The sequence below is a fragment of the Petaurus breviceps genome, unplaced genomic scaffold, assembly GCF_028583685.1.
Source record: "Petaurus breviceps papuanus isolate PSGF00001 unplaced genomic scaffold, PetGlider_PUasm1.0 173, whole genome shotgun sequence".
Lineage (NCBI taxonomy): Eukaryota > Metazoa > Chordata > Mammalia > Diprotodontia > Petauridae > Petaurus > Petaurus breviceps.
The window spans coordinates 918,048-931,580 of record NW_027185759.1 but is presented as its reverse complement, the minus strand read 5'-3'; the positions used below and the strand labels follow the sequence as shown (position 1 = coordinate 931,580).

At 51.0% G+C, this 13,533-nt stretch overlaps 1 protein-coding gene across 2 annotated transcripts in view; it reads right to left on the bottom strand.

The window, feature by feature from the left end:
* Positions 1–3,411: 3,411 nt before the first annotated feature.
* The window catches only part of ZZEF1 (zinc finger ZZ-type and EF-hand domain containing 1), a 58,930-nt gene continuing 48,808 nt past the window's right edge, over positions 3,412–13,533 (bottom strand). For both annotated transcript variants that reach the window (XM_069083259.1, XM_069083258.1), the window contains exons 51-54: positions 13,054–13,219; positions 10,867–11,017; positions 10,462–10,533; positions 3,412–5,180 (exon numbers count right to left, since the gene is read on the bottom strand). In XM_069083259.1, coding sequence (XP_068939360.1) covers positions 5,106–5,180; positions 10,462–10,533; positions 10,867–11,017; positions 13,054–13,219 — 464 coding nt within the window. In that variant the 3' untranslated portion in view covers positions 3,412–5,105. The remainder of the gene's footprint in view (positions 5,181–10,461; positions 10,534–10,866; positions 11,018–13,053; positions 13,220–13,533) is intronic.

Genomic DNA, 13,533 nt, shown 5'->3' with positions numbered 1-13,533 from the left:
TTTTCATTTTCTAAACACACTGAATTATCTAAATATCACTAATTTCACTTGTTACTAAAATATGCAGTTGTAAGATACATATGACATGACACTACTATATGTTAAAAATACCCAGTGCTCATTTTTGAAAAATAAAAGTTAAAGCAATAAAATGAAAATAAACACTCCAAACACACACACACACACACACACACCCCAAAACAAACAAACCAAAAGTCATTAGCTTCCATTTGCTCCATTCTAATTTTTAAGGAATAATTTTCTTCAGTGAGCTTTTGTACCTCCTTTTCCATTTGGCCAATTTTACTTTTTAAGGAGTTTTTTGTCGTCAGTGAATTTCTGTGCCTTTTTCTCCACTGGGCTGATCCTGCTTTCCAGCCATTCTTCTCCTCCCTGGCTTTTAGGGCTTCTTTTCCCATCTGGCCTCATCTGGTTTTGAAGGCATCATTTCCTTCACTGTTTCTCTGTCTGCTTTACCAAGCTGTTGACTCTTTTCTCATGATTTTTCTTGCGTCCCTCTCACTTCTCTTCCCACCTTTTCCTCTCCTCTTTCTTGATGTTCAAAGCCCTTTCTGCGCTCTCCCACGGCCCGAGACCAATTCATGTTTTTTTCGGAGGCTTTGGATGTCACAGCTCTGACTCTGCTGTCTTCCGAGCATGTGTTTTGCCCTTCCTTGTCACCACATTGCCTTTCTGTGGTCAGATTTATTTTTTGTTGTTTGCTCATTTTTCCCACCTGTTTCTTCACTTCTAACTCTTTGCTAAAGCAGGGCTCGGCTTCCCGGGGGGGAGGGTGCACTGTCCCAAGCTTCGGGGTTTTGTGCAGCTGTTTTCTGTGATCCTTCTAGGGACCTGTAAGTGTTCAGTTCTTCCAAGGCAGCCTGATCTAAGGGGAGGAGTTTGCTCCTGTCCTGGCCTGAGCTCTGGTCAGTGAGTGACCACGAGTCCTCTTTTCTGTCCTGGAACTGTGAGGAGGGTCCCTGCTTCATTGTAGCCACAAGCTCTGCTTGGCTAGCGCTCCTCCCCCCAGGAGCCCCACCCAGGACTGTGACCTGCATCCAAGTATGGGCAAAGCCCCAGAGTCCTGCCTCAGTGCCAGCAAAAAGACCCCCGTGATGTCCTTCTGACCAGCTGTTCAGCCCCCTCAGCGTCTATGGGCTGGGAGCTCTGGAGGCAGCCCCTTGCTGCTGCTGATTCAGTCACTCCCAAGGTGAGCTCCTGCTTTGCTGGGGCCGGGGCTGTGCTGACACAACGTCCTCTGACCTGAGCTCCTGTCTTACCAAGGTGTGACATACCCTTCCTGCTGAACTCCCAAGCTGTCTTTGGGGCCTGTATCCCAGCTGCTGGTGACTCAGTCACCCTGAGCTCTCTTCTGCTTTGCTGGGCCTGGTCTATGCTGGAATGCATTCCTCTCTCGACCAGGTGCAATAAACCTTTCCTGCCAACCTTCTAAGTTGGGTGGGCTGGAAAACCATTTCACCCCTTTTTTTTTGTTGAGTTCTGCCACTCCCAGAATTTGTTTAAAGTCATTATTATTTAAAGGTGTTTGGGGGAAGCTCAGGAAAATCCCTACCTTTACCATCTTGACTCTGCCCTTTTTCTCTCATTTTTAAATGTGTTTCTTGTAAATAATATATTGTTGGATTTGGGGTTTTGATCCATTCTGCTGTCTCCATTTTATGGGTGAGTTTGTCCCATTCATGTTCAAAGTTATAATTACCCGTTGTGTATTTTTCTTTCCCTATTTTTCCTCCCCGCTTATCCTTCCTCCGTCTCTCTGTCTCTCTCTCCGTCTCTCTCTTTTATCCTAACTCCTCCTCAGAAGTCTAGTTTAATTCTGACAACTGGCTCCCTAAATCCAAACACCTTTCTAAGAGTCGCTACCTATCCTAGCCCCTTGCCTTCCTTTTCCTCTGTAAGTTAAGAAAACTTTTATGCTCTTCTAGATGTATGTCATTCCCTCTTTAACCCAGTTCTGATAAGAGTAAGATTCTAGTACGGCCTGCCTCCACCCCTCCTACCTCCCAGCGGCCACCTCTGAACTGCCCATCCCCTGCACCAGAGTGAGCCCCTGGCCCATCCAGGGGCCTGTGGTATTGCCCTGAACCTCTATCCCTCCAGCCACCGCCTGCCTCAGGCCCTTTCGAGATCCGCCTCCCCCCCCCCCCCCCCCCCCCCCCCCGGCCCCCCCCCCCCGCCCCCCCCCCCAAACCCCCCCCCGGTTTTTTTGGGAAAACCCCAAAAAAAAGGGGGGGGGGGGCGATTTGGGAGGTGCAGCCAGGCAGGAGTCCTGTGCCACTGGCCAAAGTGCAGTAGAGGCTGGCCTCAGGAGGGAGGAAGCGAGGCTGCTTCATGCTATGAGACGGGGGGAAGGAGGGGGGGGGAGCATGAGGAGGAAGGGGAGGAGGAGGAGGAGCCGTGAGGCCGAGCTCTCAGCTGAGAAGGTGGCGCAGGTGGGAGGGCGAGCAGGGGAGGTGATTCGAGGAGCTGCCTCGTATCAGGGCCCAGGGGAGGCCACTTCACAGTCCCAGGTGCAAGATTCTCTCTAGCCTTAATCAGCAACTAGAGAAGGAGCCAAGAGAGCTGCTGCAGTAAGGCGAGGCCGAGGTTCGGCAGGGCGCCTTCCGAGGACAGGCCTGCGGCTCTGGAACTGCTTCCCCAAGCGTTCAGGACAGGAGAGGGAAGAGCAGCCGGCTGGCCTCCATCTTCCGCCTGTGCCCGGCGTTGGGCTGCCCACCGGGCCAGCCCCTGAAGGGGACCGGCGGACAGGAGGGCGACGAGCCCTTCACCGCCGGGAGGTGGCAAAGAGCGGCTCTGGAGCCCTGGGTGACTAGCGCCCACAGGCTGGGGAGGATGGCCCCTCCACGTTCTCCAAAGCGCACCAGGATCTCCGGAGCCAGCGTGGACTGGACCTGAGGCGGGGGAGAGCCCCAGACGGAAGCTTCTGTCGGGAGCCAGAAGCTGAAGACGGAGGTTCGTGAAGGGGCACCAAGAGCTGCCCCCGAAGGGTTCCCCTGCACCACCCACCCCTCCCGACGGGCTCAGGGGCTTCTGAGGATGGCCCTCGGGTCTGTGGATGCCGGTGCTACGGTTCTCCCTTGAACCCTGATTCTACTCTTAGCGCCTACCGGAAGCATCTCAAAACCACCTCCAAGACGGGGCTTTGCTCCTTCCCCCACCAGCCGAACTTCGCTCCCCGCCCCTTATCTAGGCCCAAAGCCCCATTCTTCACCCATCTCCCTCCACCCCTCTCCATTAGATTGGGGGACCCCATTTTTGTCCTTCTTCGAATGCCCAGTGATTGGCACAGTGGGTGTCACGTGGTGAGCTGTCAGCAAAGGGCCTGGAGAGGGCTGTGAGTAGAGGTCCTGAGGCGCGAGGCGGGTGGGGTGGCAGAAAAATGAGGCTAAATACACGCGTTGCTTTCTTTTTATATAGAATTTGTACAATATATTCCTCTTCATTTGTATATTATACCCACAACTTTCTTTTTACAGGTTGAACTCAATTGGTATCATCTGAATGCCTTTTCAACCAAATAAAAATCCAAAATAGGAAACCCGTAAGAAAAGAAATCTAAAACTGTGTTTAATGAAAATAAGTTGCGTTTCATTAGCAGTATAGTTTTTTTTTTTTTACATTGTAAATGATTTGGAGCAAAGAATTGTTTTAATCTTCATTAGGCACATGTTTCTAGCATACCTCTCAGCGATGCCTGCGTCCCCCCTTCCCTTACAGGCATCACTGGCTGGGGCCCAAAGAACGTGGGTCTTCAAGAATTCCTGTGTGGCCATCCAAATCAGGGACAGTCCCAGAAGTCAGCTATAAGGCAGTGTGAACTGACAGTTGTGTCATGTCCCTGGGGGTCACAGTCCTTTAGGAGAGAGGGGGTGACCAGCCAACAGAGGGCGCTCACCCTGCTTTCCTATGACTGCCCCAATCCAGCAAAAGGGCCTGCAGGGGGAAGGAGCCCACGACTGAGTCCAGAGTTTACTGACAAGTGATTTTCCTGATGTCAGAGAGAAAACAAAGGCTTCTGCCAAATTCTTGTGGTGGGTCTGAGCAGTGCCCCTGCGCCCTCTCACTGTGCTAGCCATGCTGAGCTCGAGGACCTGTGCGGGAGCCAGGGGACCCAAGCACCGCAGGGCCAGACAACTCTAAGAGGGACAGAAAACACCAGGCCAAGGCCTCTCTGGCCACGCTACAAGGGCCTCACAAAGTCAAGTTTTGGACTGTGCGGAGCAGAGGGGGAAGGAAGACACACAAAAACGCATCGGCCTGTTCCTCAGCCTGGAGTCTTACCCAGCTGGACCCAGACATTCCTATCAGTGGTGCACAGTCATGCGCGTACCAGCGGCCAGGCTGGGGAGGTAGGTGGGCCCCTTGGGGTGCAGTTAGAACACACAGGTACCATCTCCTCGGACCCTGACTTCCTATTTCTTCAGAAACCAACAGCTAAGGCTGAGATTAAAGCCGCCCACTTGGACCAACCCAGTTATTGCTGTACTGCTGATTTCAGGGCCGTTTCAGTCCATGGCTGGAGACCAGTCTGCTCAATATGGCCCCTTAGGAAATCTGAAGTCACCAGTGATGGAAAAGGGAAAAATGGAGAGAATTCATTATGCTTTCAAAAAGAGGGCTAGCCTTGGGCAGCCCCTCAGGGATCCATGGTCCAGAGCCTTCTGTCCCTCCCAGACTCCGGAGTGTCCTGGGCAGCAGATGCCTTGAGTAGCCTGTGTACAAGTGGAAATGCTCCGAGGGTAACGGGGAGGACGCTCAGCCGCCAGCAGACACCAGGGCCCAAGCACACCGGTGTCAGGCCCGTCTGGTTCTCAGAAGGTCACTTGTCTGCCCATGGTCACTCTCCAGGGCTGGCCCCAAAGGGGTCTCTCTGCCAGAAGAGACAAGAGCCATCGCGAGGCACATCCCCTCTCCCCAGAAGAGGAAAGACGTTCAGAAATGACCTTCCATGATGGCTCTTCTTGCTGGCCTGTCTGGATAATAAAAGCACGGGGCCATCGGAACTAAGAGGTTTCCCTCCACACCCCGGGGCAGGCGCACAGTGAGGCAGAGGGCAGGCCTTGTGCTGAGGGGCCGCAGAGCTGTTAGCCTTTCCAGACACTGGTGGATTTGTTTGGGTAGTCAATGGCGAGACTGATGGCTGCAATGTTTCTCAAAGCCTGCGTGTGGGGAGAAAGGCAGCGATCAGCAATCCTGGGGGGGTGGCGGGGGAGACCAGGGGCACCGCAACAGCCCACCACTAAGCCCTCAAAGGTACGTCCCTGAGAGGGGAGGGGAGGAGGGGAGGGCCTTCTCTCCTGGAGGCAGATAGAGTATCTAAAAGCCTGGTCCCAACTTCTCTTTCCAGGCCTTTACTAGAGTAATACACCTTTCATGCATTCCATGGTCAAAAGGCCCTTCTCACTGCTCCCCATCTCCCATTACTGCACTTCTTGAGCAGGTCTGCTCACCTCCTTCCTCACCTCCCTCACAGACACACAGCAGATGCTTGATAAATGTCAGATTGATGGTGAGCTAATTTTATGGACCCTCATTAAACTCAAGGTAAACTGCAAAGCTTTCACCAAGGGCAGGCTCACTCCCCCGAACAACGGAAGGAAAGGCTCCCACAAGGGTTCTCTAGGCAGACTCTGTTCTTATTGCAGAAGCCCACCTTCCCCCAGACCTAGGAGGCTGAAAAGGACATTCTTCACAACCGTTACCTCCCTGGGAAACAGACACTGTTGGGCTCTGGTGCCCACTTTACAGATTAGGAGACCGAGGTTCAAAGACAATACCCTCCCCTAGCTGATGTCAGAAGAAGGATTTGAACTCAAGCCCACATTCACCAACATTGCTGTTCCTTCGACAATGGCATGCTGCCCATCCTAGGATCATAGATTGAAGCACATAGGGCTTTCTTTTTATTCTAAAGCTGTTCCTCCCCCATCCTAAAATTAGTAATCATCAAAAATGTCCCAGCAAAACTTTAAAAGTGACCATGTATGGGGCGGCCAGGTAGCACAGCGAGTAAGAGCACTGGCTCCAGTGTTGAGAAGGCTCAGACACTTAGCACCCACCCAGAAACACCTGGCCGTGTGTTACTTAACCCCAATTGCTTAGGGGCGGCCAGGTGGCTCAACGAGTAAGAGCACTGGCTCCAGTGTCGGGATGACCTGGATCGAACCCGGGCTCAGATACTCAGCACCCACCCAGAAACACCTGGCCATGTAACCTTGAGCAAGTTACTTAACCCCAATGGCTTTAAAAAAAAAAAAAGTGACCATGTAGAAAACCACAAGCTCTATTATTGAGAATTAAAGCCTTCTGCCAGAAAGAGCAGACCAAAAAGGTGGGTATGGAACTAAAAACCAAGGAAAATAAATTTAAGTCTCCAACTAAACAGTGAACTGGGAATCCTGAAAATGACAGCAGGCAGCAATAAAACTGAAGGGAAACGGAAAACTAGGAGCTGGTTTTATGAAAAACCAAACGAAACAGATAAACTGCTGAATAATCTGACTAAAGAGAGAAGAAAACCCAGTCATGAGGATCAAAACCTCAAGGGCGAATTCTCTACCAGTGAAGAGGAAAGTAAAGAAACCATGAAGAAATCATTTACGAGGAAATTTTCTTGTTATGTCGCCCAATTACACGCCGACAAATCTGACGATCTAAGTGAAATGATGAACACGAGTGAAAACAGAAACTGACCCAAATAACGGATGAGGAAGCAAACACTGAACCGCCTCCCAGAGCTCCCGAGCGTCAGCCCAACGTGAGCGCTACCAAAGCGTTTCAAGTACAATGGATGCCAAGCTACAGACACTATTTGGGAAAGCAGGCGAAGAAGCCCTGCTTGATTCCTCTTATGGCACAAATAAGGTGCTGATCCTAAACCAGGATAAGCCAAGACAGAGAAAGAAAACTAGAGACCAATTTCCCTAATGAACTGTCCAAATATTTTAAATAAGATACAGGTGAGGAGATTACAGCACTGTCACCAGGACCCTGCCCTATGAGCAGCTGAGTTTATGCCAGGAAGCAGGGTTGGGTCACTAGTAGGAAAACACTCAGTGTGACTGACCATATTGGTAACAAAAACAACAAAGATCACAATGATTACCTCAACAGATGCAGAAAAAGCCTCTGACGCTCCTATTAAGAACGTCAGAGAGCATAGGACTAAATGAAGTTTACTTAAAATGGTAACTAGTATCTATGGGAAACTGTGCCCAAGCATTGTGTGTACAGGGCTAAGCTAGAAGCCTTCCCAGTAAGATCAGGGTGAAGCAGGGATGTCCATGATGTTCAACATTGTACTAGAAGTATTAGTGACAGCAACGAGAAGAAAAAGAAATTGAAGGAAAGAGAAGAGGTAATGAAGAAATAAAACCATCACTCTTTGCAGATGACATTATGGAACACAGAGAATCAACGAAAAACTACTTGAAATAACTAAAATAAACCCACATAAATCATCAGCACTTCTATATATTACTGGTAAAGTTCAGCTGAAGAGATAGAAAGAGAAATTCCACTTAAATAACTGTAAACAATATAAAATACTTGGGAGTCCACCTGCCAAGACAAATCCAGGAACTATATGAGCACTATTACAAAACACTTTTCACACAAATAAAGTCAGATCTAAACAATGAGGAAAATATTGATTGCTCATGAGGCCAATACAACAATATAACAAAGCCAGTGTAACAAAAGTGACAATCCTGCCTAAACTAATTTTCTTATTCAGTACCATACCAATCAAACTACCAAAAACATTACTTTATAGAGCTAGAAAAGATAATAACAATATTTATCTAGAAGAAGAGAAGGTCAAGAATATCAAAGAAATTCATGAAAAAGAAATGTGAAGGTGACCCAGTAATATCAGATCTCAAACTATATTATAAAGTAGGAACTATTAAAAAAAATCTCATATTGGCTAAGAAACAGAGTGGTTGATCAGAAGAACAGATTAGGTACACAATACACTAAACCCAAAGACCTGAGATTTGAGGACAAGAAACTACTATTTGACAAAATTTCCAAGAAAACTGGAAAATAGTATGGCTGAAACTGAGGGACAGACCAACATCTCACTCCATATACCTTCAAGAGGTCAAACAGGGTACATGATTTATACATAAAAGGTGATACTATAAGCAAATTAGGAGAACATGGAATAGTTTATCTGTTAGATCTATGGAAAAGAATTTAGTACCAAACGAGAGATAAAAAGCATTATGGGAAGTATTATAATGGGTGATTTTGATTATATGAATAGGCAGTTTTCAGAAGAAATCAAAGCTATCTATAGTCATATGAAAAAATGCTCTAAATCACTAGTGAACAGAGAAATGCACATTAAAACAATTCTGAGGTATCACACTGACATGGCAGGAAAGGAAGATGACAGAAGTTGGAGGGCACATGGAAAACTGGCCTGAGCATGCTCCAGTCTACCCAACGGTCCCCCACCCGAGTCTTTGAGCATGTGAATTGTTTCGAGTTCTCTGACACTCTGAACGAGGGTGCTATGAACACACTGTTGGTGGAGTTGTGAACTGATCCAACCATTCTGGAGAGCAATGCGGAACTATGCCCAAAGGGCTAGAAAACCGTGAATACCCTTTGATCCAGCATTACAAGTAGTAACTCTATACCCTAAAGACATCAAAGAAAAGGGGAAAAGAACCAGTTTGTACAGAGATATTTATAGCAGCTCTTTTGGTGGTGACAAAATGTAGGGAATATCCCCCAAAATTGGGGAAGAGCAGAGCAAGTTGCGATATAGGATTATGATGAAATTGTGTCATTAGAAATGACACACGAGGATGACTTCAGAAAAACCTGAGAAGACTGACACGAACTGATGCAGTGAAGTGAGCAGAGCCAGGAGAACATCAATTAACGCTGTATGATGAACAGCTGTGAATGACTCGGCAACACGCCGACCCAAGATAATCTGAAAGGGCTCACGGTGAAAACTGCTCTCCACTTCCAGACCAAGAGCCGATGGAGTCTGAATGCAGATCGAAGCAGACCATTTTCTACTTTCTTAATCTTTCTTGTTCTTTTGCAAACTGGCTAATATGGAAATGTTCTACATGATTGCACATGTATAAAGCGATATCAAATTGCTTGCCTTCTGAACAAGGGGGGCAGAAGGGGAGACAATTGGGAACTCAAAATTAAAAAAAAAAAAGAATGTTAAAAACTGTTTTTATATAAATTGGAAAAAAAATATTTTAAAAAGCCCTACCTTCACACCTTCACTTCACTTCAATTCATGGCCTCTCCCATGGACTGCTCACAGATTAACCTGTCTTCACTAGGCACTGCCCCTCAGACCTGTCACTGACATCCCTTGGCACCTCTCCTGGCCCGAGTATGCCCCATTCTACACGTGCAGCACCGCCTGGTCAGCCTCCCCAGAGCTTGCCAATCTACTGCTTGGACGGAGCATTCCCCGATCCCCAGAGCAGATGGACCTTTGCCCCACATGTGTGCTTATGGATAAACTATGCTTTCCTTCTAGGTTTGGCTTAACTCAAAGCCTCAGTCCCTGGATGTGGGAAGAAATCTGGGGGTCATGCTGGCGCTTCTTGGACTGAGCTCCTTTTAGACTGGGGATGTCATATTTTTGTGAAAAATGTGAACCAGGTGAATTTTGTAAAATCTTCCTTTCTATCCCAGCTGGGATATTTGGCAGCGCAAAACCGGCGACACTGGGTGCCCCGCCACTCTCATCTCTTAAGGTTGGCGATTCTTGCCTATGATCCAGACAGACCCATTCTCCTCTCTTCCTCCTTTTGTGACAGATAGTCGGGGTGTCTGCTGCACTAGATGGAGTGGCCCCAAGTGTGTCTGTCTGCTTTCCACTGCACTGTCCGGTGCTCTTGACCCTCTCTTGTGCTTGAGACTCCCTCCAACCTTGGTAGGTTCTCTCGAAGGCAGTACTGCCCTGAGCGACCGTACAGTCCAAAAGCATCAAGCCCTTCTGTTTCTGGTGCTTCACTCACCATCCCTTGCTGGCCAGCTTTATAAAAATGGGGACATCTGCTTCTCCCACTTTCCCTGTCACTGATGGGCTCAGTAGGTCCATCCCCTGTCCCTTCCAGGCCATTCTGTCCTGAAGCCCAAAGGCAGGCCTCAAGGATACTTGGACCTGGGGCCTGGATCTTTCTGGCTTCCTCTCAGGCCCAACCCCAATCTACGCATGGCTCCCTTGGGACTCCTATCTCCCATTAGCTCCTTCAGGGCACAGATGGGCCCTTTTGGCTCTGTCTTGAGAGAAGGTTCTAGCAGATACTAGATGCCATGGTTGGTTCTTTGCCTCTGTTTGAGGGCACGATCCAGGAATAGGGTGCTGTAGGGCCCCCCTATCCCCTGCCAACACCCTTCCTGGAGGAGCTGACTCTCCAGGGCCCTTCCCACGCCACTCCCTGGATTTACCTGGGCCGTGCAGCAGAGAAGGTAGTCATCTGTCGTTAAGGCGAGCACGTAGTCTTGTGAGAAGCCTAGTTCCTGTGGGCAGAAAGCATGCCCGGTGAAGTGGAGGGAGGATGGGCCCAGCAGCACAGTGGTCAGGGATGGGCAGGCGGGTCTGGCAAAGTCCCAGACTGGGCCTTAGCGACAGATCAGATGTGGGAGCCTCCCATCACCTGGGTGGGGAGAGGGGTCACCACTGCTCAGGTCCCACCCAACTCAGATAACTATAGTCCTGGAAACAAAGGCCATGCAAGTCCCTCCTGGCAGCTTCCTGACCCCAAGGATGCTCTTCTGGCCCTGAGTGCAGTCTGGCCACACAGGTCAGACCCCCAGTGCGCTTTGGGCAGAGGATAGTCAGGGAACCCTTACCTGGACTCTGTTCTCAGTAACGAAGAAAAGTTCAGTGAGGGCTCGGTGTAGGGGCAGGACACTGGGCTGACTCACGTCCTGGCACAGGCTCTTTTCCATTTGCACAAAAAGCTGCCAGAGGGGCTTGAGCAGGATGAGGTCAGAGAGAGCACTAGAATGGAAGGAGCCAAGGAGACTAGGGTTACTGGGCACGCCATCTCCTAATGTGGCACCATCTCTAAATCCAGCATGAGGCGACCCCAAAGAGCTCCAGGGAGCCACGGGCTGGGGGGGTGCTGACCAGTACCTTCTCTCCAAGGTTTTCTGAGGCGGAAGGAAGGGGAGAGATGCCCTGTAGGTATGGAGGGCATCCTGAAGGCCCGTCTGCTCTACCCTGCCCACGGGCAGCCGGCACACACACCTCCCCTGTGCTCACTGAGGCACCCGCCATGGACAGTGAAGAGGGTGGGTGCAGCTGAGGACCGCTCATTTCCGAGTCTTGGGAACGTGGGAAGGTTCAGGAGCCTCCCTACATGTGGGCAGTGGCTGGCCATGGTGGTACTCATCTGCCACCCCCGTTCCTGGGGAGGCCAAGGCCAACCTGCTTGGGAGCTCTGAGCGGCCATGGGCCCAGAAACAGGGGCAACAGTGCGGCCTGTGTCTCATGTCGGGACCCACCTGAGGGGAAGGACCCGGGCTGCAAGGAGCCCTGACAAGCCTGGGAGAGCCTGTCTTAAGACACACCCACCACGTGTGCAGCGTGAGACCCTCACATGACTGTCTGTGCCTGGGCATTCCCCAAACCTGGCACCAAGGACAGCCTGGGATGATCTCTGTGGCCTGTGGCCCCTGGCCCTCCACACCTGCAACTGAGCCGTCCTTGTCAGGGAAAAAAGGCCGAGGGCGTGCTCCGGTCAGTCTCCAGACATTTGGCCCGCTTTGCCTGCGTGCCGTCTTTACGCACGAGGTCCCTCACACCCTTGGCTGGTTCTACCCAGTCATCCCCTATGACCCGTAGCCTCTCTGCTCCTCAACAGGGGCTTGGATGGTGACTGGGTGGGCCACTCTCTCCCACTCCCCCCCTTTTTGTTATCAGATTGGCTCCACCCCAGGCCCGAGCCCAGCTTCTCTATTTTAAGCCAAGGCCCATTCCCAGACATTCCCTTTTTCACCATCTGTCGTTCCCTTCCCAAACTCTGAATTCCTGGCTGCTGGTCGGCACCACTGAAAAACCCACCATCTGGGCACCCTTTTCCCCAAGAATCCCAGGAGGCTGAAGCTAGGATGAAGGAAGCCCCGGCACCACCTCCCTGACAGGTGACTAGGTGGCCCCAGGCCCACTTTGGGACAGATGAACAACAGGCTCCACCCTGTCCCTCCCCCCCCCACAGAAGGCTCCCATCATGGCCCTCCCCTCACCCTGCACGTCTCGATCCCATCCTGGTCTTGGGTTCGAGACAATTTCCAAGGTGGTGATAGCTGTTGTTTTTAGTCATCACCAGTTGTATCTGACTCTCTGTGACCCCATTTGGGGTTTTCTTGGTAAAGATATTGGAGGGCTTTGCTATTTCCTTCTCCACCTCATTTGACAGATAAGGAAACTGAGGCAAACAGGGTGAAGTGACTTGGCCAGGGTCACACAGCTAGTTAGTGTCTGAGGCTGGATTTGACCCCAGGCCTGGCACCTTATCCACTGCTCCACTGAGCTCCCCCAATTCTCAAGGACCTGAGAGTCTCTGATCAAGCAACAGGTCCCCTCCAGCCACACAGGCCCCTGGAGGCAGGTCTCCCAAGTAGCCCACGTCCCAGAGAAGAGTAGACGACACCACCCCTCCCTGCTGAGGCAACATAAAGGGGTGAGTGGAAATCGTGAACAACTCGTATACTCCACAGCCCTCTAAGTGTCGTGTGTCGATCCCCTCGAGACAAGCAAGGCCCCCAGCAAACCCTGCCTCGGAGGATCCATCGCACAGACACGCACTCTAGGGGACCCGCAGGATGGCATGGTCACCACAGCACCGCACCACAGGGGAGGCTGGCCGGCTCCATCGGTCACTGCCCCAGCCTGTTTCTGGATTGGATTTCCAAGGGGCCAGGTGAGAAATACCTCCTGGAAGCGGGGGCTCACATGGTACGGCCGTGAATGCCACGTAATCAGGGGAAAGGCGGGACCTGCCACAGGCCGAGGCCTGGCCCTGGAGCACCCACCTGGGAGCGCCACACTGTACCATCTTCAGAAGTAAGTGGATGGCTTTGAGGCGTTGGTGGCCCGTCTGGCGGCAGGCCACACCCACCTGCCAGGCCCAGATCTTTGTCAGGGGCAGGTGTGGAATTATCCTTTCCTCTGACAACAACTTCTTCAAAATCTCAAATCCTGGCAAGAACAAAAGCAGAAACAGCCCTTGGTCACCAAGGGGACGGCTCTGTCCAGCAGCCCCAGCACAGAATTCTGCAAACTCAACAAGACAGAGCAAAATGGCGGCCCAGGAACGAGGCTCGTTGGGGGCTGGGATCGCCTCCTCTGAGGCACCTTCGTGACCAATCACTTCAGTGGCCAGGGAGAGCCAACGGCGCAGCCGGAGGCCCAGGGGGAGGGTCTGGGGGAAAGGCGACTTGGACACACTGAGGCTCTGACGTCTGCCAGACATCCCATCTGAGGCGTCTGAAAGGCAGCTGGAGGTGCAAGAG